The sequence below is a fragment of the Thamnophis elegans genome, chromosome 8, assembly GCF_009769535.1.
Source record: "Thamnophis elegans isolate rThaEle1 chromosome 8, rThaEle1.pri, whole genome shotgun sequence".
Taxonomy (NCBI): domain Eukaryota; kingdom Metazoa; phylum Chordata; class Lepidosauria; order Squamata; family Colubridae; genus Thamnophis; species Thamnophis elegans.
Window position 1 is genome coordinate 5,964,468 of NC_045548.1, and position 22,498 is coordinate 5,986,965.

The window sequence follows — 22,498 nt, forward strand, 5'->3', positions numbered from 1 at the left end:
ACAAAATATTCCCAAATAACAATTATAATAATTATAATAATTATAATAACAATAATAATAATAATATAATAGCAATTTATATTAAGGGATGCTGAAATTGACTTTAATGGAAAGGATCTTTTAGCAAATGATTTTATATTCTGAAAGAAAGAAAAAAACTGGTATTTATTTATAATAATCCAGAGGTTTCAAGACTGTTTTATACACCTTCTACAACAGTGAAATCTGTGCTTCATATTCTGTATGAAATGCTATCGCCCCAAAAATGATCTCCTCGCTCTTCCTCTGCAGTCTGAATTGAATCTCTAAAAAAAAATAACCAACATGAAATAGATTGGTATAATGCTCCCAATTTTTACCCAGAATTAAGGATATATTAACTTTATTTCTAGGTAACATCAATTTGCTTTCAGTGGTATTTGAACAGAGTATCATCACTTTAGAGCAAGGTGGACCAAATTTGGTTTTCCAGAACTTGTTAAATTAATGTCCCAAGTTAACAACAGCCACTGATTAAGAATGCTGGGTGTTTTTAAGCCAGTCAATTTGGAACTCCGCTATTTTTTTCCACCCTGTATTAATAATTTTAAGTTAGAGGGCAGGGGAAAAAAAAATGAACAAAAGAGGTTCAATGTGAAAGAGCAACAGAAAAAAAAATCCCAGAAATACTATGCCTTTGCCCTATTACATATATGTGTATGTATATGCCCCACACCTAAGTAAACGGGTCATTCCTGACCCACAACTCAGTCTGAATCAGAATATGTGGACCCCAGGCAAATTTCAGCAGACTCCCATGAATGCAGGGTTTCTTATAAAAAGAGGATCAGTCACACACAGACATATCGTTCCTTGCCAAAGGCTCCTTGAAGAGAATAGCAACAGCAATAGCAATAGCAGTTAGACTTATATACCGCTTCATAAGGCTTTCAGCCCTCTCTAAGCGGTTTACAGAGTCAGCATATTGCCCCCAACAACAACTATCCGGGTCCTCATTTTACCCACCTCGGAAGGATGGAAGGCTGAGTCAACCTTGAGCCGGTGAGATTTGAACAGCCGAACTGCAGAACTGCAGTCAGCTGAAGTAGCCTGCAGTGCTGCATTTAACCACTGCGCCACCTCGGCTCTTGGCGAGAAAAGAAATTGCTTTGAGAACTGGGTTCACAACCATGTACAACTGGAAAATAATTGTAGATTTCCTCCATCTTTAAGATGAGGGTACAGAATTAGGATAGTCACCCCAAAAGACAAGCTTTTTTTCACACTGGACACAGAACTAGCCACATAGCATCCTCTGGGTCACGCGTTAGGAGCAACAGAACTACAAGTGAAATTGTCCGCTGTCTTGTTCACATCCAATTCTGTGTTTGTTAGCTTTAAAATGGAAAAAACAGGAATGTAGCAATGCAGCCATATTTGCACACATACACACAAGTCACACATACATGGAGAGGGCAATCCCACTGAAATTAATTATTTTCCCCCCTCTCAAGACAAATGGGCCCACACATCAAAGTAGTAGAAAACAAACCTTACAATCTAACACACCAGCTTAACTGGGTCAATGGATCAGTCTTAAAGTTGGAGGACTTGACATCTCCTGTTGCCAGCAACAGGAATGTATAGTCCATTCCCAATTTAGAACAGAGTTTAAACATTTGGGAAAACCTCTAGAAACCTTGGGGAATAAGTATTTTTGTCCATCTGGAAATTTTATTGCCAGTAGTAGACCATTTCCTTGCTTTAAAGCACATTAAGGTAATAAGATCACTTAAGGGGTAGGGTTCTTTACTCTATTGTTTCTGGAAGACTAAATCACCTTAGTTATTATTATTTTTTTTATTAAACCGCAACTACTGCAAATTCCAAACTATGCCACCACATTTGCAGTGCCTTTCGCATGAAATCTGGATAGCCGCCTTCCAACTCATTTTATCTTCACGCCATTAACACATCTGACTCCCCTCTTTTTTATTAACTTACACTGAACCCCCTTATCCGCTGAGGTTCATTTGACACAATCGTTCCCACGAAATTGAAGGCATAGGTATGATTGGATGGGAAAACAGAAGTGGACCCACAGTAGCAACTTAAATACGCTACATGCATTCAATTGGTTGTGTGTGTGTGGGGGGGGGGAGGAAAGACTTAGGAACAATCCTCTGTGGCATAAACTTTCAATTCCAGGAAGGACTCTTGTTTTCCTGAATTCATTGATCAGACATACACTTCTTGCCCGTGACCCGTCAAAACCGCGGAGGACAAAATCGCGCTCGACGAAAGCGCGCATTTGACGTCATCACAGTGCGACGAAAAAAATTAAAAATTGAAATAAAATTAAAATTAAAGCAAGCCGATTCACATAAAGGTAAGGGTTAGGGTTAGGTTTAGGGTTAGGGCGTTAGGGTTACGTTTAGCGTTAGGTTAAGGGTTAGCGTTAGGTTTAGCGTTAGGTTAAGGGTTACGTTTAGGGTTAGATTTAGGGTTAGGTTAAGGGTTAGGTTTAGGGTTAGGTTTGGGGGGGTTAGGGTAAGGTTTTTGCTTTATTTTTACATTTTTCGATCACAGCGCGATGTTTTCGTCACGCTGTGATGATGTCAAATGCGCGCTTTCGTCGAGTGCGATTTTGTCCTCCACGGTTTTGTGGTGGAACCCTTCTTGCCTACGTATCATCAGTATGAACACAGAGGAATTGGGGAAAGCTTTAGTATTCACTCTTTCTAGTCCCTCCATGTAAATTTATGCTATGTCCACCACGATTGAATCGTGAACGGGGCCTTTCACTGTTTTCCACTTGATGCGAAGAGGTTTCTATGAATATAATATATATATATATTAAAAGAGCGTCAAATCCAAAAGAAGAAACGTCAGTGAGGGATTAGGCAGAAATATCTAAGCAGGCAATCCAAGCTGTGTTGTAGATTTCCGTGGACAAATATTGTCCATTGGTTTCTGCAGAATGCAGAGATTAGCAAACTAACAACTTTTATAAAATATTAAAACAATAATATATTGAAACACAAATCAAACATATATATATATATACACACACACACATAAACTGTATGCATATATATGTCTATGTATACACACACATACATATATAAACATAAACAGTGGGTGCATATTTCCATAGGGTTTTTTTTAAGTCACTATGCCACCCTTTCTGAATACTCTTTAAGTCCATAATGGTAAGGAAGGGCCTTATACAAAATGACAGTAGCTAGAATGATCATGTGAGGAGGAGGAGGAGAAAGAGAAGAAATGATGAAGAGAACAGTAATTGTGGCTTCCTGCTTTTAGCTTGAACCAAGCTCGAAAATCTTAATTTATATTAATACGTTGAACTGCTTTTAACTCTCCCTCGTGATTTTAAAAAAAAAGTCTGAAAAGACAAACCGAAAACAAGTTAAACCTTTTATATCTACTTCTTCTGCTTGGGATTATTTTTTTAAAAAAAGTGTTTTCTTCCAGTTATTGGCTTCAGTTTTTTAGGGCTTTCTTTTGCATCACTGATTCCACCTTGTTTCCAGCTCAGAGAATACACAAAAGCGGCTATCACAGATATACAGGAACGAAACTCAACACACCCGAATTTAAAAAAAAAAAAAAAAAAAGGTAACATTAATGCTTAAATGAAAAAGGTCCTCTCCAAATAATTAAAATATTTTTTCTTTTAAAAAAAAATCATCTAATTTGCTTTTAAAAAATATCTACGATACCAAAAAAAACCTAATAAAGTAGTAAGGCACTCAGACCAGTATATAATTGTTAAGTCTTTTGCATTATTTATACTGAAGGGTTTATGGCACTGGATCCAGACGGCCATACATCCTCCCCGATCCCACCCACCCATCACCCAACTCTTGGTTCACCACAGCAAGTTGACGCGGCAGCAAAGGAAGGCTTGCTCTTGTCAACTTTAACCCCGTGTCCTGGATCAGGTTGCTGGGGTGCCGCTGAAGCCATAGCTGTCATTCAACTTCCAAGAGCTGAGGCGCATTCTCTGCAGAGGCAAGGATATGACTCATGGAGGATTTCTTGTTCTGGATCTCCAACAAGTCCTGAATGAAGTCGGAGTTCTCCCGGTCGGTTTTTCCTCGAGACTCCTGCTCTTTCGCTGTCGATTTCGGCGCCTTCTTGCTTGGCTCGGCAAGGCCTAAACTTGAGGCTTTCCCAGCTGGCTTATCTTCCTTACAAGAGTAATCCTTGGTGGCATTGGCCATGTTTTCTCTGCGGCTCCTGGTCACCGGAGAATGGCTTCCGGGCCCCACAAGGGCATCGCCCTCGTTTTCCGAGATGGGGTTCGTGCTGCTGGGGAGAGACTCGTTCTCACTGTCTTCTTCCCCTCGCGAACGGGTGTCCTCTCGATCACTGTCCTTCTCGTGGTTCTTGGCACTTTTTACCTTCTGATGGATGCGCTGATGGCGAACCAGGCTGTGTTTCAAAGTAAAGGTCCGTTCGCAGGTTTGACATTTGTATGGCCGCTCCCCTGGGATATCAAGGGAAAAAGAGAGAAAAATCAAAGGTCAGACATTCCTTCATCCCCGAGAGGGTCCTTTCTTTCTTTCTTTCTTTCTTGGGATGACCAGTGACAGATCCTCTTTAACGTGTACAGAATTAACAAGGCTGACAAGGGGCAAAGGAGAAATGTCTACTATGAACACTGGGGCAATATCGTGGTTTTAATTGGTTCACCAACAAATGCGCGCCGATGAAACCGTGGCGAGAAAACCACGAGGTCAAAATCGCGCCGACGAATGCGTGCAGAAGCGCGCCGACAACAGCACGCTGACAAAGGCGTGCCTTCAACAAACAACTAATAACAACCTAATAACCCTAACCCTAACTTAAATCGCGCTTTTGTGGGCGCGGTTTTGTCGGCACGTTGTTGTGGGCACGTTTATGACATCGCGGTGTTCTCGCCGCGGTTTTGTCAGCGCGGTTTTGTCATGCGCGCATTTGTCAGGTCACGGTTTTAATCCATTTACCTTGAGGCATACTTAAAGGGCCATATTTTACTCAAGTAACTCTAACCTGACAATTATATTATATGAATCCACGTAGAAAGACCACTATTGCCATCATTTTTGTCTTATTTTTAACAGTTAAAGCAACATGGTGCATTTTAAATGTTTTCAATTACAGCTATCACAATCCCTTTCACATAAAAATTCCAAAATAGCTTTATCCTTGCCCAGATTCAACCCTCTCCCAAAAGCAGTTATTGAAGGAAGATGCTATAAAGTGCCCTTTGAACAGAGACTCTGTCCATACAGTAGACAAATAATTGAAACAATGGAACACGCTCATAGCAACAGCAGTTATACTTATATACTGCTTCACAGTACTTTACAGAGTCAGCATTTTGCCCCCAACAATCTGTGTCCTCATTTTACCAACCTTAGAAAGATGGAAGGCTGAGTCAACCCTTGAGCCAGTGAGTATCGAACTCCTGACAGTGAGCCGAATTAGCCTGCAATACTCCATTCTAACCACTGCGCCACCATGACTCCTCATCAGGAATTAGTATTTCCATTCTTTACTAAACCTCAAGATCTTCAGAAGCTGGATAACTATTTTAAAAAACTGAATGTTTCTTTACAATCCTTTCAGTTTGCTGATGCTAGGAGCTGAAGTCCCTTAACAAGGCTGCTAGGAGAAGGATTTGTACATTTGTCCCTACTGATAGGAACATGGGGGGGGGGTGCCACGCTCCTCTCAGTTGAATAGCACACTTTACCTTTATAAATATCTATCTAATCATGTCTATATACAAAACTCTGCATTTTTGTGGTTTTTTAAAAAAATAATCCAGATAGATAGATAGATAGATAGATAGATAGATAGATAGATAGATAGATAGATAGATCTTAGATTATATATATATATATATATATATTTTGTATGTATGTATGTGGGTGGGTAGGTAGATCTATCTATCTATCTATCTATCTATCTATCTATCTATCTATCTATCTATCTATCTATCTATCTATCTATTTATCTATCTATCATCTAAGCTCTATCTATCTATCTATCTATCATCTAAGCTCGCGCTATCTATCTATCTATCTATCTATCTATCTATCTATCATCTAAGCTCGCGCTATCTATCTATCTATCTATCTATCTATCTATCTATCATCTAAGCTCTATCTATCTATCTATCTATCTATCTATCTATCTATCTATCATCTAAGCTCTATCTATCTATCTATCTATCATCTAAGCTCGCGCTATCTATCTATCTATCTATCTATCATCTAAGCTCTATCTATCTATCTATCTATCTATCTATCTATCTATCTATCTATCTATCTATCATCATCTAAGCTCTATCTATCTATCTATCATCTAAGCTCGCGCTATCTATCTATCTATCTATCTATCATATAAGCTCTATCTATCTATCTATCTATCTATCTATCTATCTATCTATCATCTAAGCTTGCGCTATCTATCTATCTATCTATCTATCTATATCTATATCGATATCGATAGATAGAGCTTAGATGGTAGGTAGGTAGGTAGGTAGGTAGATAGATAGATAGGTAGATAGACAGACAGATAGAGCGAGCTTAAATGATAGATAGAGCTTAGATGATAGATAGATAGATAGATGATAGATATATAGAAAGATAGATAGATAAATAGATGGATGGATAGATAGATAGATAGATTGATAGATAGAGCGAGCTTAGATAGTAGAGAGATAGACAGAGAGAGAGAGACAGACAGACTTTACTGAATATATAGGAGACTGGAAAATTAGCTTCTTATAAGGAAAGATAAGGAGTTCATAGAGGGAAAAATGTAGAGTTTCCATTATCTTTGCCACATTTGGCTCCCCCCTCCTTTTTTTTTCCTAAAGAGAAGTGAGAATGAAAGGAGTAAAGTATTTGGTCTTCAACGGTAGATCGCAAAGGAAGTGCTACTTCATGAGTTGTTATGACTGGTTTTCATTTTTCCCTAGATTCACCTTAAGTTTTATCTTTTTACGAGTCTCTTGAGGCTGCAAAGAAAAATGCCTTATCATAGCTACCTGAATTTCACTAGATTTGACTTAAAACTTTCTACAGAATCCATGTTAGCTTAAAACAGTGGTTCCCAAACTTGGCAACTTTAAGACTTGTGGACTTCAACTCCCAGAGTTCTCCAGCCAGTAGAGCTAGCTGGAGAATTCTGGGAGTTGAAGTCCACAAGTCTTAAAGTTGCCAAGTTTGGGAACCGCTGGCTTAAAAGATGGGCAGCTATCATATCTCATGCAGTTTATCCTTCATTTTTAAGCCACGTGCCAAATCATTACAACGTGGGAGAGACGAACCCCGTTTTTAAATCATCTTACAAAACCTTTGCCGCTCCAGACAGATCAATGAGTGACTAATGACTGAAAAAATAACTTATTTCACTAAGTTTAATTCCGAGTAGAATGGATAGAAAAAAAACTGAAATGCAGGCTGTCCATCTTTCAGAAAACCCACAGCTATCTATTGCAAGAGCTCTTGTTTAATTCAGAGTCAATGTGATTAAGATTGCTAAACTGAGGAACTCCCTGAATGACTGCCAGATTGAAGCCTAGGAAATTTAGTAAGTGACCTTGGATAATCACTATCTCTTGGACCAATCATCACCTCCACGTCTAGCTTGGATCACTGGTAGTTGAGAAGATTAAAGGACCAGCCATTTTGCCTTCCTTAAAACAGAGAAGGAAAACCCATCATGGCTCATAGGCTTAATCTTACCTAACAGAGCTTTAAACAAGGCCCCTCTGCGCCAAGATTGCCAATGACACATTTCCAGGCAGCTAAGCTACAGCACCTGCAAGGGTGGCTTATCTTGGCTTCCTGCTGCCTTCAGCAAAGAGCCAAGACTGGGCATGACCACTCATGCAAGCCTTCAAAAGCACCAGTATATTCAACCCAACAACTGAGAAATCTGAAGACGCTTGAAGCAAAGCAAAGATGGCAATATTGTCCCTCTGCTCCAGAGGTGGGTTCCTACCGGTTCGCACCGGTTCAGTAGAACCGGTTCGTCAAATCTACTGAACCGGTTAGAAGAGGTTCCACCAGTGGACCCGGAAAGCAGGCCACACCTACAGAAGAGGTTCCAAAAGTTTTTGAAACCCACCACTGCTCTGCTCTATTCCCGTTATTTTGGATATGGGTGACAAATCAGGTGGATGTGCTGTATATTAACCGAGAGCCGAGGTGGTGCAGTGGTTAAATGCAGCACTGCAGGCTACTTCAGCTGACTGCAGTTCTGCAGTTCGGCTGTTCAAATCTCACCGGCTCAGGGTTGACTCAGCCTTCCATCCTTCCAAGGTGGGTAAAATGAGGACCCGGATTGTTGGGGGCGATATGCTGACTCTGTAAACCGCTTAGAGAAGGCTGAAAGCCCTATGAAGCGGTATATAAGTCTAACTGCTATTGCTATTGCTATTGCTAACTAACCCAGAGGAAGTAAATACAGGCAGTTCTCGACTTAACAACAGTTCATTTTGTGAGCGTTCATAGTTACAATGGCACTGAAAAAAAAGTGACTTATGGCCGTTTTCCGCATTTATGACCCTTGCAGCATCCCTAGGGTCACATGATGAAAATTCTGATACTTTCCAACCGGTTCGTACTTGTGATGGTTGTAGTGTCCCGGAGTCATGTCATCACCTTTTGCGCTCTTCTGACAAGCAAAGTCCATGGGGAAACCCGGTTCACTTAACCGCCGTGTTACTAACTTAACAACTGCAGTGATTCACATTGGCATTTGCCAAGAAAGGTCGTAAAATGGGGCAAAAGTCACTTAACAGATGTTTCCTTTAGCTACATTAATTCGGGGCTCAATTGTAAGTTGTAAGTTGAAGACTACCTGTACTTGGGATTTGGTCAGGCCAGAAGCTTTTCTCTCCCATATTCTTTTCCAATATATTTTTATTAATTTTACATTTAAAACAATGTAGTACCGGGAGGTCGGAGTGACCATACATTCACATTATATACAGCGAGTCACAACTATTGACAATTAGCCTACTTAATACATTATCAATCCTTCTGTCCAATCACAATATATACAGTTTGTTCTAGTCTTGTCACCTTGTCTTATACCAGTCATAAAATCTGTTCCAGACTTCAAAATATTCTGATTCCCCTTTATTTTTAAGTTCAAGAGTGAACCTATCTGCTTCTGCACAGGCGAACACTTTTCTGATTATATCTAGCTCTGATGGTGTATTTTCTTTTTTCCAATATTGTGCATATGTTATGTGTGCCGCAGTTAGTACATGAATAATTAAATAAAGTGTATCTTTCTTATACCCCTCTGGTATTATACCTAGGAGAAAAAATTAGGGTTTAAACAAGATTTGGTCTCCCACCATTTGTTCTAACCATGACTGAATCATTTCCCAATAATTTTGGAAATATTTTGTGGCCTTCAATTCCAACTGAGCTGCCATCATTTTGACATGGAATCTCACACCGCGTGGCTTTGTACAAAACTGCAAATATCTTCAAACACAGACACCGCTTGCTAATAAACACTGAAGTTCTGAGGGGAAATCAAACAGGCTGCAAATTAAATGTTGAGGTAAACCACCTATAGTAGAATATGCATCTTAACTTATATGTCTTACTCTTCGCGGTACTAAGAATGTATGCAGGGTCCTAACCTTAGTTTGCAAAAGTGGGCTCAACATGATTTCGTGCTAAAATAAGAGTTTTGGAATGTTGCCATCTTCCTTCTTTAAGTTGCTCCAAATATTTCAAACTGCCCAGGCCAGAAACCTGAAGTTAGTTCTACGTATTACTTAGAGCGCAAGGCAAATCAAACAGTTAAAGTAACAGGATTTTATAAATAAGTAAATGAAATAGCAATAGCAATAGCAATAGCAGTTAGACTTATATACCGCTTCATAGGGCGTTCAGCCCTCTCTAAGCGGTTTACAGAGTCAGCATATCGCCCCCAACAACAATCCGGGCCCTCATTTAACCCACCTCGGAAGGATGGAAGGCTGAGTTAACCTTGAGCCGGTGAGATTTGAACAGCCGAACTGCAGAACTGCAGTCAGCTGAAGTAGCCTGCAGTGCTGCATTTAACCACTGCGCCACCTGGTTCTGTATTAAATCTTGGTATATTTTATGATGAGGGACGTTTAAATAATCATAGTCAAATAAAAGTTGAGGTACGATGATGGTAATATAATAAATATCCGAGTTAAGGTATTAGAATTAATATGAATTATATTTGATGACTGTGGAAGAGATGCACGAAAGCCTTTTGTAACCAACTGATACACTTTCTACAGTATGTAAAGGAGGAGGATTTGTATGTTTGTTTTGAAAATAAAGATATATTTTTTTTAAAAAGTAACAGGTTTTAACCTCATGCAGAATCTGACAGCCCCCACCTTATTCAGCAGCCTCTGAACAGCCAGGTTTTTTTTAACAGTGTCGGCTGGCGGCTTCCCGGAGGAGAGCCTTCTCTGTGGCTGCTCCGACCCTTTGGAATCAGCTACCCCCAGAGGTCCGGCCCTTACCCACTCTCATGGCCTTCAGGAAAGCTGTTAAAACCTGGCTGTTCCGACAGGCGTGGGGCTGTTGACCTTATTGTTAAGGTCCAGCCCCAATGAGAACGAATGCGTGTTGTGAATTTTAAACTATCCCTTCTTTTCTTTCCTCCTTTGTAAGCCGCCCGGAGTCCTTCGGGATTGGGCGGCATATAAATTTAATAAATAATAATAACAACAACAACAACAACAACAGTGCAGTTTAACTAAACATCCTAATGGATTCTATCTGGAACCGCTGAATATATTCTATCACGGAATAATTACATTACTGCGAATAACCCTCAGTGGCCCCCACTGTACCTGTGTGGGATCTCATATGCCGCGTCAAATCTTGTAGAGACCAAAATCTCTTGTTGCACACAGTGCAGACTTTCTTCCTCTTGTCTGCCTTCGATTCACTCTTGGCTCCTGCACCAGACTTTGGCTTCCGGTCTTCATCGCTCTTTTCGGAAGATTTCCTTTCCGTGCTCTCTCCCTCGGAGATGCTTTCGCTCTCCTCGTTCTCCCTCCCTGTTGCCTCACCATCTGTGGGGGACTCCGCGCCCTTAATGTCCTTCCCAGGCTCTTCCTGTTCAAGAGGCGGGTCGTCTTGCGCGACAGGGACGTGGGCTTGGTCTCCCCTTTGAAAATGTTTACTTTCATCCTCGCTGCTCTTCTCATCTTTCCTCTCGTCGTGCGCATGGGCTTTTTTGTGCCGGCTAAGAGTACCAGCAAATTTGAAGGATTTCCCACATGTGTCACAGGTGTGTTTGTTTTCAGACTGAGCCCCGTTGCCTGGGTTTTGATCGTTCTCAGCCAGCTTGAATTCCATGAACTTGCTAGCAAAATTGAGGTCCAGGCTTCTGTTGCTGACTGAATCTTCTTCCGGCTCGTCTTCCCCCTCACTTAATTTCCCTTGTGCAGCCTCCTCCTCGCCTTGGGATAATAAATCCATCTTCTCCTCTTCCTTGGGACTGAGCAACTCAGGTTCTTCTAAAGACTCGGTTGTTTCCTCCAGGTGCTCTCTCTCCCCGGAGGTCAAGTCGAGTGCTTCATTTCCCGCGCTTGTATTTTCTTGATCTGACTGACTATCTGCAAGACAGAACAGAGAAATATTGACTTTTTCAACCCTCAAGGAAGCCCCGTCAACATCAACTTTCTGTAACGCCATCGACAACTATGTTTATCTGTTCTCTAGTGTCCTGCATGTAGGACATTCAGCAATACATAATGACAATAGTCTTAGATTCCAAGTTCAATACTGTTGTGGACAATTGTGTGATGCCAAAAATCTCAGCTTAATTCAAAAATGCACGAACAGTAACCTGGTGTATGAATGCTTGAGCCCTGTGCGGAAATGTCATCAATGCGTGTGCAATAACCTCATATGCTATGACATTCTGGGAAGATTAATACATCCAAATGTGTTTTTCCTCAGCGGCACAATAGAAATGTGAAAACAATGGAGCAAGCTATTTAATTAATGGGATCGGGCTCAAAGAAATCCTGGTTCCAAATAGTTAAATTGTTGTTGATTTATCTGTGCATACCAAGGAGATAAAAAGCTGAATATCTGAATATACTATTAGCAAAGTACTGAAATTTTGATGAACTTTTTGTCGTGCTCAACTACTTGAGTTCATGAACTAACCCTGAGCCGAGGTGGCGCAGTGGTTAAATGCAGCACTGCAGGCTACTTCAGCTGACTGCAGTTCTGCAGTTCGGCTGTTCAAATCTCACCGGCTCAGGGTTGACTCAGCCTTCCATCCTTCCGAGGTGGGTGAAATGAGGACCCAGACTCTGGGGGTGATATGCTGACTCTGTAAACCGCTTAGAGAGGGCTGAAAGCCCTATGAAGCGGTATATAAGTCTAACTGCTATTGCTACTTCCTTTAATCTAATGGAAGGAAGCATGCCCAACAAACAGTATTCTGCAAAGTTTTGATTGAACAGCTGGACAATTTATGGGTATATTCATCAACATCTGACTGAAGGTCCTTGAATTAATCAGTGAATCAAATTTCAGCCCATGGAAACCATGATGCAGGAACCCTTTTAGCATTCCTCTGTCTTCTGAACTACATCAGGGAGACTATTTTTAGAATTGGTGCTCCTTCCTTATCCTTACAAGCTAATCCTATATTCCTTCTGGTACTACCAGAGAGAGACACATAGCAACATCATTATATCTGTTCCAAAATCCCAGGGATTATATATTTAGTTTGTCTAAACAAAGTCACCCAAATATTTCACTTTTGGGGAAATGAAGGGGAGGGGGAGGCAAAGCTTCTCAGTCAAAAATGCACAGCCAGTATGGTACAGTTAGTCCTCGACCTACAACAGTTCATTTTTAGTGACCATTCCGTTACAACAGCACTGAAAAAAGTGAAACTTATAACCATTTTTCACACTTACGACCATATCAGCACCCCTGTGGTCGCGCGAACAACATTTCAGAAGCTTTGCAACTGATTCATATTTATGACGGTTGCAGCCTCCCGGGATCACGTGATCCACTTTTGCGACCTTCCGACAAGCAAAGTCAAAGATTCACGTAACAACCATGTTACTAACTTAACAACAGCAGTGATCCACTCAACAACGGTGGCAAGAAAGCCATAAAATGCGGCAAAACTCATTCAATTGTCTCGCTTAGCCACAGAAATTTTGGGTTCAATTGTGTTCGTAAGCCGAGGACTACCTGTATGGTGGTTTAAGTAGTTAGACCAGGGTTGGGAAAAGACAGGCTGAAGTCTTTGCAAACGCACTGGGTGACCTATGTCTAGTCACTCTCTCTCAAACCGACCTTCTTCACGGGGTTGTTGAGAAAAACTGAAGGAGGAAGTGCTCTCTACATGGGGCTGCCCCTGAAGAGTGTTCGAAGACTACAGTTGGTCCAGAATGCAGCCGCGCGAGCGATATTGGGTGTACCTAGATACACCCATGTTACACCTATCCTCCGCGAGCTGCATTGGCTCCCCATTGGTCTCTGGACGCGCTTCAAGGTGCTAGTCGTTACTTTTAAAGCCCTACATGGTTTAGGACCTGGCTACCTGAGAGACCGCCTCCTGCCACTTACCACCCAACGACCCACAAGATCGCCGGGGGAGGGCCTTCTCTGTGGCTGCACCGGCCCTATGGAACGATCTACCCGTAGAGATCCGGACCCTTACCACTCTCCCAGCCTTCCATAAAGCCACCAAGACCTGGCTGTTTCGGCAGGCCTGGGGCTGTTGATCGATATCCAGCCCCACTCTGACAGAATGGATGTTGTGGAATTTTAATATTGTACTTTTATTTTTAACTTTAAATGTTTCTTTTATTATGCCTGTAAGCCACCCAGTCCCAAGGGAGTGGGCGGCATACAAATTTCAATAAATTGAAATTAAATTGAAATTGATATTTGTGCCACCCTGATTTTGTGAAGGAAAGATGGGATATAAACCTAGCCAATTTAACCATTTCCTTTTCATCTTCAGCACACTTCATCCCCCTGGATATAGACTAGAGCAGTGTTTCTCAACCTTGGCAACTTGAAGATGTCTGGACTTCAACTTCCAGAATTCCCCAGCCAGCAAATGCTGGCTGGGGAATTCTGGGAGTTGAAGTCCGGACATCTTCAAGTTGCCAAGGTTGAGAAACACTGGACTAGAGGAATGATGAATGGAACAAAAAAATACGTACTTTGATGTACAAAGCGAGCACACTGTTTTTGCAACTTTTGGGTTGTTTCTAATAAAGTTCTAGCTAGCTGTGGGTTTTTTCCTTCACCGATTCTTGCCTCCTGACCGCACAAACTTTAGCGAATCTTGCAGCATAATAGGCTACGTAACCCTGATTAGATTTGGTGTTGACAGCCATTATGCCTCGTAGAATGCCTTCTATACGTTACAAGAACGAACAGTCTCTAGATAAAAAAGTCTAAACCCCTGAGGGTTTTTTTTTTGACAGCTCAATAGTGGCTTAGAAATTAAAGGGATGTTGGAATGCTGATAAAATAAGTTTTTCAGATTCTTTTGGGGCTGATTCATCGAGTCTGCATTTGTGAACGACAACAAGTCAACCTTGAAAGACCAGACAAAAACAGGGCAGAAATCCACTATTCGCATAGTTTTAAACACATGAAAAATAAAATGCAGGCATTTCTAATTTCAAAACAGGGGGGGAGGAGGCGGGGGGGGGGACTAGGCTACTGAAATAAAACAGCATCATTGGCTACAGATAAAATTCTACAACGTAATGCCTGATCTGAAAATTCATGTGTCCTTAGCAAAGTATCAGCAATAAAACTGTAGTTGATTGATGGAGGAAAGAAGCTATGTTTGAAACCTTTATTCAAGTAACCTGTGGGCAGGCATTTAAGAATGTTTTGTCTCTGCAATGGGAATGGGGTAGGGATGAGGGTCCTGCAACTTGCTTAAAACCCATTTCCCAGCATCTCCAAATGTCCCCCTTAAGGACTATCTGCAGAAGAAGCGCCATTGTGTAAATGCTCTTTGGCAGTTCAGCGGGATCAATATAGCTTTCTTCTCCTAACTTTTCACACTATTTCTTGGGAGTGAAAATACTCCCTAAATACGTATATGTATATACCTATGTATATATGTAGGGATATACATATGTATGTATTTGGGAGGTGGTGGCTCAGTGGCTAAGAGCTTGTCAACCAAAAAGGTCAGCCGTTCGGCGGTTCAACTCCCTAGTGCTGTGTAACGGAGTGAGCTCCCGCTACTTGTCCCAGCTACTGCCAACTTAGCAGTTGAAAAGCGTGTAAAAATGCAAGTAGAAAAATAAGAAATAACTTTGGTGGGAAGGTAACAGCGTTCCGTGTGCCTTTGGCATTGAGTCATGCCGGCCACATGACCACGGAGACGTCTTCGGACAGCGCTGGCTCTTCGGCTTTTAAATGGAGTTGAGCATCGCCCCCTAGAGTCGGGAACGACTAGCCCATATTTGTGAGGGAAACCTTTACCTGTATGTATGTATGTATGTATGTATGTATGTATGTATGTATGTATGTATGTAATTCTATCCTTCTTTTATGTCTTTATAAGTAACCCAAGGCAGAAAACATACACGATAATCTTTCCTCTTCCTAATTTCCACACAACAACTCCTCTTTGAGATAGGGCTGGGTTGAAAGAGAATGCGCGATTTCACATCTAAGGCAGGACTAGAACTTACAGTCTCTTTGTTTCAAAGCTGTTGCCTTCACCACCACATCAAACTGGCTCTCTATATGGTAGTGCGCTCTACTGATGAAAACTTAATAAAATGGTATCAATAGCCAAGAATCCATCTTGCAAAATAAAGGGCAGTTGAGTCCCTAAAAAAAGCTTCTCAATTTATGAACGAACCAGTGATGATTAACTGAATCCCTCAGTTCTTTTCAATAGAAAGAGTGACACCATTTTTTTCTTCCTTAAAACGAAAGCATTGTATACATCTCGCAGGCCAATCCAACAAAAAACTCGAAAAGCCTTTAGTTAATAAATGAGATTTTAAAAACTAGATTTGTTTTTCTAAGAAGTTACTCCCATTTATCTCCCCATTAAAGTGTGATTTTAATATTACATTTTCAGATATGGATTCTATTATTTCTCAATTTTTGAATAACGTTTTCCAGATTTCCTTAATTCCTCCCTCATTTCAGACGTTTTGAGATTACAGATGTTTTGATTTTACAGAGTTTCAGCCAGACTGGTAGACAGAAAAGAGATTGAGGTCTATCTGAGCAGATCTGAGTGCTTTTCAGTAATGTACGACTATGTTCAACTAGGTATCATTAAGAGCAATAACTTCTACCTTAATTAGAATGTTGAAACAAATAAAGTTTGGCTTTATCAGATATGAAATTTTGGCACCAAGGTTTATTATTTAAGGGATCTCAGAGCCACACGGTCCCCACTGCTTTGCACTACTGATTCCAGTTCATAGATTTGGGGCTTCTAATTAAAAAGACAAATCCAAGAAATCCATTCTTGGCCCCAGACAACTGAATAATGTAAGACCAAACAAAAAGATAGCACATCTGCCACATTCTCCGCTGCCCAACTACTTCCAGAGTCATATTTTACTTATCTTTCCATGGGAAAAATCCCACATCCATGATTGCTTGCGTTAGCAGAACCAAAACATACATATTGTACCAAATTTGCATGTGGGAAATGAACCATTACCTGGGAGCTGTAACCTACACCCACAATTGTGTGGCACGATTAAACATTATGCACCAAATCTAGAGGGGAAATTGAGGGTTTATATATACAGTCACCAGACTTTAAGGTATCTTCCTAATCCAATTATCTTTTGTATGTTCTAAGCATTTCGCAGGTTGCCATGGACTGCTGACCTCATAAATCTGCAGCCAGACTCCCTAATACTCCTCCCTTCATAATCATATGCACTTTAGCCCGTTTTATCTTTTTTTTTCTTTTTTAGATGACTTGAGCAAAACCCCTCCCTGATCTTGCACAGAGACTAATAAATTACATGCCCATTGTGTTGTCCTCCCTTCAGTAAGCACAGAGAATCACATGAAGTACTGCTATTAGTAAAAAGAATAGGTGGCATTGTAGAAATTCCGTCGGGCTGGGGAGACCAAGTTTAAACCCTGTTCTTCCTACAGGTAAACTGCTCTTGGGCGGGGTGGAAACAGCAATTCATTGTTTAAAACCGTAAAGGCCAGGTTTTGAACCGAGTGGAGATTCTCAAGCACAACATACAGGCCTGCGCGATTTATGATTTGCATAACTGCCTGTTATATAAGGCATACATACCAGCTTTCAAAGGCTTAAGTTATAAGCTGTGTCACCAAACAGGGAGAAATCAGCAGCAAGCAGGACCACCTGAAAGGCCGCTATCTTATTAAATCTGACTCAAGATTGTGAAGAGCTAACGGCACATGCTCCTGACTGCACTATTTAAGATGTGCAAATAATGCAAACGATCATCATCAGAAATCATAAGATAAGACCTAACTCAATAGCTAAGATGAACGAAGCAAACTCTTGAGCTGCTGTGCTGGGGAGGGGAGAAGGGGTGGGGAGGGGGGTGTGAGCAGGTCTTCAATACATGCATTTCTCAAGTTATGTATTGATTCCCTGTATTGATTCCCTTTTGTTGGCTCATAACTTTATTTGTAAACTAAGAAGCACAGCATGCCACCTGCAGGGCAGAAATTAATCCGGGATCTACTATTAGATCTCAGGGTGATTTGCAGTAAATTGTATATCTAATTCCCAATTATCTAACAATAGCCGCATCCGAAACCATTTGATCCTCCCTAATTGAGGATGGTGACAAAGAATGTTTGGTGGAGGAAGTGGGGAATGGATTTTATCTAAAGGGACTTATGAGTTTAGTTCTGGTATGAGTTTTAATTCGTGAGCTGTCCATGGCCTCACAACGCTGGCAAAGCACTGCCTGTCTGAATCTGCAACTATCTAAATGTGGCACCTTATTGTAGTTTATACACAACTCAAACAAATAGCAAGCCTACAATGTTGAAGTATGCACCTCCTTCATCTACTGTCATTTCTAATTTCTCTCAACACTAATATATGTGTGTGTGTGTGTGTGTGTGTGTGTGTGTGTGTGCTGATAAATAAATAAAGGGAGACTAGTATAGATCTATTTCAAGCTATTTAGCTCTCACCAGCTAGCCATACCCCTACTGGGATTCGAACCTGTGCTGTGAATCCCAGTAAGGGTATGGCTAGCTGATGAGAACTAAATAGTTTGAAATAGATCTATACTAGTCTCCCTTTATTTATTTATCAGCACAAATACAACACAAATGTAACAAAGGCAACAGTAAAAATATTGGGTTTCTGTCATGATGGTCTCTTGTGACGAGCCGATTGACAGATAATGGAAGCAGTTAGCTTCCTCCCATAATTGGGGCATACCAGGGGTTGTGACACTATATATATATATATATATATATATATATATATATATATATATATATATATATATATATATATATATATATAGTGTATATATAGTATATATACTATACTATTTTTTTCTTTATGTTCCAATCTTAAATAGCTTCCACTAGGTGGAACACTTTGGTAAGATCACTTTCATACAAACGAAAGAATTCGTATCAAATGCTGCTTAAACTTATCTTAAATAATTTTCAGTGATGTGCCTAAATTTAACTCTTGATAGCAGAGGTGGGTTCCTACCAGTTCGCACCTATTCGGTAGAACATGTTCGTCAAATCTACCGAACCGGTTAGAAGAGGTTCCACCAGTGGACCCGGAAAGCAGGCCACACCTACAGAAGAGGTTCCAAAATTTTTTGAAACCCACCACTGCTTGATAGGTAGACGTTGCCTCCCCTCTATGGCAGAGACACAGTCCGTTTACTCTAGCTTATGCATTCCCTTGTGGAGAGAAAAAAATCCTCAAAATTAAACATCCTTGGGACACAGATTCCTAAATTTACCTAAAGGTAAGTGAATCCCACCACTGATGTGCATCCACTGAACTCCAGATAGATATCCTTGACTTACAACAGAAATGATCCCAAAATGTCTAACCCTATAGCTGTTTCCCTTCACAAGAATCCTGATCTCTCTCTCTCTCTCCCTCCCTCCCTCCCTCCCTCTCTCTCTCTCTCTCTCTCACACACACACACACACACAAATACAACACATATGTAAAAGGCAAAGTACAAATATTGGGTTTCTGTCTGAATGGACCTTCCTCCCATACTTGGGCATACCGGGGGTTGTAATTCTAAATAGGGGTGTGTGTGTGTGTGTGTGTGTGTGTGTGTGTGTGTGTGTAAGTTTAAGGACTTAAAAAACACAGGGGTGATTAAAATTTTAATTTTAGAAAGTTGCAAAACCCATCTTTATAAAGGGTGAAGGTAATTTTGAAACAAGGTTTTTCAATTAATTATAAGGAATTCTTTTTTTTGGAAAAATGTTTTTGTTTTGAATTCTTAAAACAATAAGATCCAACTTTAAAAAATTAGACATCATAGAAAATGAGAAGCAATTAAAGATTACTATTAAAGGAAAAGAGCATTAAAACTCAACTTACTAACACAGAATGAAGGAAAATATTTTAACATTGGACATAATGAAGGGAATTTCTGAACAATGTACTCAGAAGTGGAGAACATCTGCGTCATAGGGAGACTATGTATTCAAGCTGCTATGGAGGAGAACAAATATTACCTGATATAATTGAGAATGATTTTAAAGTGCATTTAAAAATGACTAGCTACGATAATGACATAGAAAAAGATGTTATACGAGACATAGAAAAGAAACTGGTTGATATTTTAATAAATAAGAGTGTACAAATAACAAATGAAGAGAGTGACATGGATAATTTTCTTTCACTGGATTGTTAAAACCTTGAAGAATTTTGTGAGAAAGAAAAAATGATAAGAAATCAAGTTTTAGGCCATTATTTGATGATAAAGATTGTTAGAAGGAAAATAAAAGAATGTAATATTGGTTTATTTGATCAAGGTTAAAATAGAAAATTGTTATTTCATCTAACACTTAATGGACATTTGCTGATCAGCATTGAAATGACAAGGTTTTTAAGGGTTTTCTTTTTCTTTTTTTTCTTTTCCACACCTTCTATTTTTTTCTTTTTCTTTTAGGGTTCGCATCAATCATTGCAAATTGTAATTCTGATTAAATTTCTATAAAAATAGGATGAATGGGCTCCGAGACATTTGGAAACACTAAGTGATTCCTCGCTATGGTACATATATGCTGTAACAAATCTCATCACAATTTAAAATTTGTAAACTGCTATAAGAACATGTCTGCTTTGATAACCTATCTAATCACATGGATAATCTAGAACCAATGACAACTATGTTGGTCCCTATCTCCTTGTTCTTTGCCGGATACAAATTCCTCTCAAGGCCAAATTAAACATTGCAACAACACAACCTAATGCATCACAGAATTCAAAACTTGCGATTTCCTATGCTAAACAGGTGAGCCACTGAAATCCCAGCAAGAATGTTGAACGTTTTTCTGTCCCTTGATGTCTGCTGGGTAAATATTATTTTTCATCTCAGAACTTCATCTAAAACAAAAGTTAGGGTAAGATTAGAAAGAGCAAGATTTGACATAGAACCCTCTTGCCTGTCTGTGAGACTTGCCATGTTCCCACCTCTCCTGAATGGGGGGACGGACGGACGGACGGACCCCCACAGCAGACTAAAGTTGGTCAAAGTGTTAACATCTAATTGAATTTGTCTATGGAGATTCTCAGTCATCCAGATCATGGTTGTCCCAAAGGGGCTTTTTTCAAGAGGCAACTGGACTTTCTGTTGTTTTTTTGAAGATGTTTCGCATCTCATCCAAGAAACTTCTTCAGCTCTTCTTACTGGATGGTGGAGAATCCTTCCATTCGCCACCATTCACTCAAGAGCTGAAGAAACTTCTTGGATGAGAAGTCTTCAAAGAAAAAACAGTTGCCTCCTGATAAAAGCACCTCCGGGACATCTAACTGAATTCCTGAGGTCCTGAAAAGTCTTCTAAAGCTTCCCTGGTTCCTCTAAAGGCGCAAAGCAAAAAAAGGAACACAACTTATCTTTAAATTCTGGAACAACCTAAAAAGGCTACCTGTGCTATCATGAGATCCATCATCACTTTCTTTAGACTGGGGGATAAGCCCGTTTCTTCTCAGGCAGTAGTTGGCAACTCCATGTTTGCGTAAGAGGTGGCGTTCACAGTTAGATTTGGTAGAAAAGAAGGCATCACATTTTTGACAAGGGAAGGGCTTCTGACCTAAATGAAGCAGGGGAAAAAAAACATATTTATCTTTTTTTTTCCAGCGTACCAGAGGAGCGCCTTGTGTTTTTCCTAGCCCTTCAACTTAATCTGAACAACTTTGACTCAGCTCAGTCCTAAATCGATTTGTTTTTTAAAAGGCCCCTAATAAATTTGAAGCAATTTACTTCCCAAGTAGCGTGCTCAGGATTCCAGTCTAGCCATACATAAAATAACCTAAGGATTGACTCTGAAACCCCAAAACTCTTGAGAGTTCTCCAATATAACTGCCTGAAAAATCATATGGGCTTAATACAGAGGTGGGTTCCTACCAGTTCGCACCTATTCGGTAGAACCGGTTCGTCAAATCTACCGAACCGGTTAGAAGAGGTTCCACTAGTGGACCCGGAAAGCAGGCCACACCTACAGAAGAGGTTCCAAAAGTTTTTGAAACCCACCACCGACACACACACACACACACACAGAGAGAGACTGACAGAGAGAGAGAGAGAGAGAGAGAGAAAGAGAAAGGAAGAAAGAAAGAAAAAAAGAAAGAAAAAGAGTGAGAGAGAGAGATGAAAGAAAAAAAACAAAAGAGGGACAGAGAGACAAAAGGAAGGAGAGAGAGAGAGAGAGAGAGAGAGAGAGAGAAAACACATGGCCAGCAAGCCACTCCCACCAGGTCACATGGCCGGCAAGCCACTCCCACAAAGGAGGCCACACGCACAGAGTAGGTTCCAAAAATTTTTGAAACCCACCACTGGCTTAATAGCAAATAACTATTTTGAGATGTTTGCTATCAGTGGAATATTCTGTAATCAATTGTTCATATGACACCACACAAATCCAGATGGAAATATATCATATCATAGTTTCAGTGGCCCATTTAGAACTGATCTTACAAGATCATGGGCTTGATAAAACGAAGGGCAACTGTAGAACTGGCTTGCAACTTTCCCTTAGCATTCAAACTCATCCAAAAGCTTCCATCAGTTACTTAGAGGGAATTTCATTTCACACGTTTATTTAAGCCCCCAATATAATTCCCATGGCGCTACGTGTCTAATTAGAACACTCCATGATATCAAATAAGCCTCCTTATTCAAGCCACCTGCAGGAAATGAGTTCTGAGCTCAAGAAAAGGAAGATGCATGACAAAATTAAGAGACAAAGCGATGGAAACACGTGATTAATTC

At 40.4% G+C, this 22,498-nt stretch overlaps 1 protein-coding gene across 5 annotated transcripts in view; it reads right to left on the minus strand.

Annotated features, from left to right (window-relative positions):
- Positions 1–3,310: 3,310 nt before the first annotated feature.
- The window catches only part of RREB1 (ras responsive element binding protein 1), a 193,389-nt gene continuing 174,201 nt past the window's right edge, over positions 3,311–22,498 (minus strand). For 4 of the 5 annotated variants that reach the window (XM_032222644.1, XM_032222645.1, XM_032222642.1 and 1 more), the window contains 3 exons: positions 21,156–21,320; positions 10,865–11,635; positions 3,311–4,492 (listed from right to left, as the gene is read on the minus strand). In XM_032222644.1, the coding sequence (XP_032078535.1) occupies positions 3,975–4,492; positions 10,865–11,635; positions 21,156–21,320 (1,454 nt within the window). In that variant the 3' untranslated portion in view covers positions 3,311–3,974. The remainder of the gene's footprint in view (positions 4,493–10,864; positions 11,636–21,155; positions 21,321–22,498) is intronic. The other variant, XM_032222646.1, reaches the window with a different exon arrangement.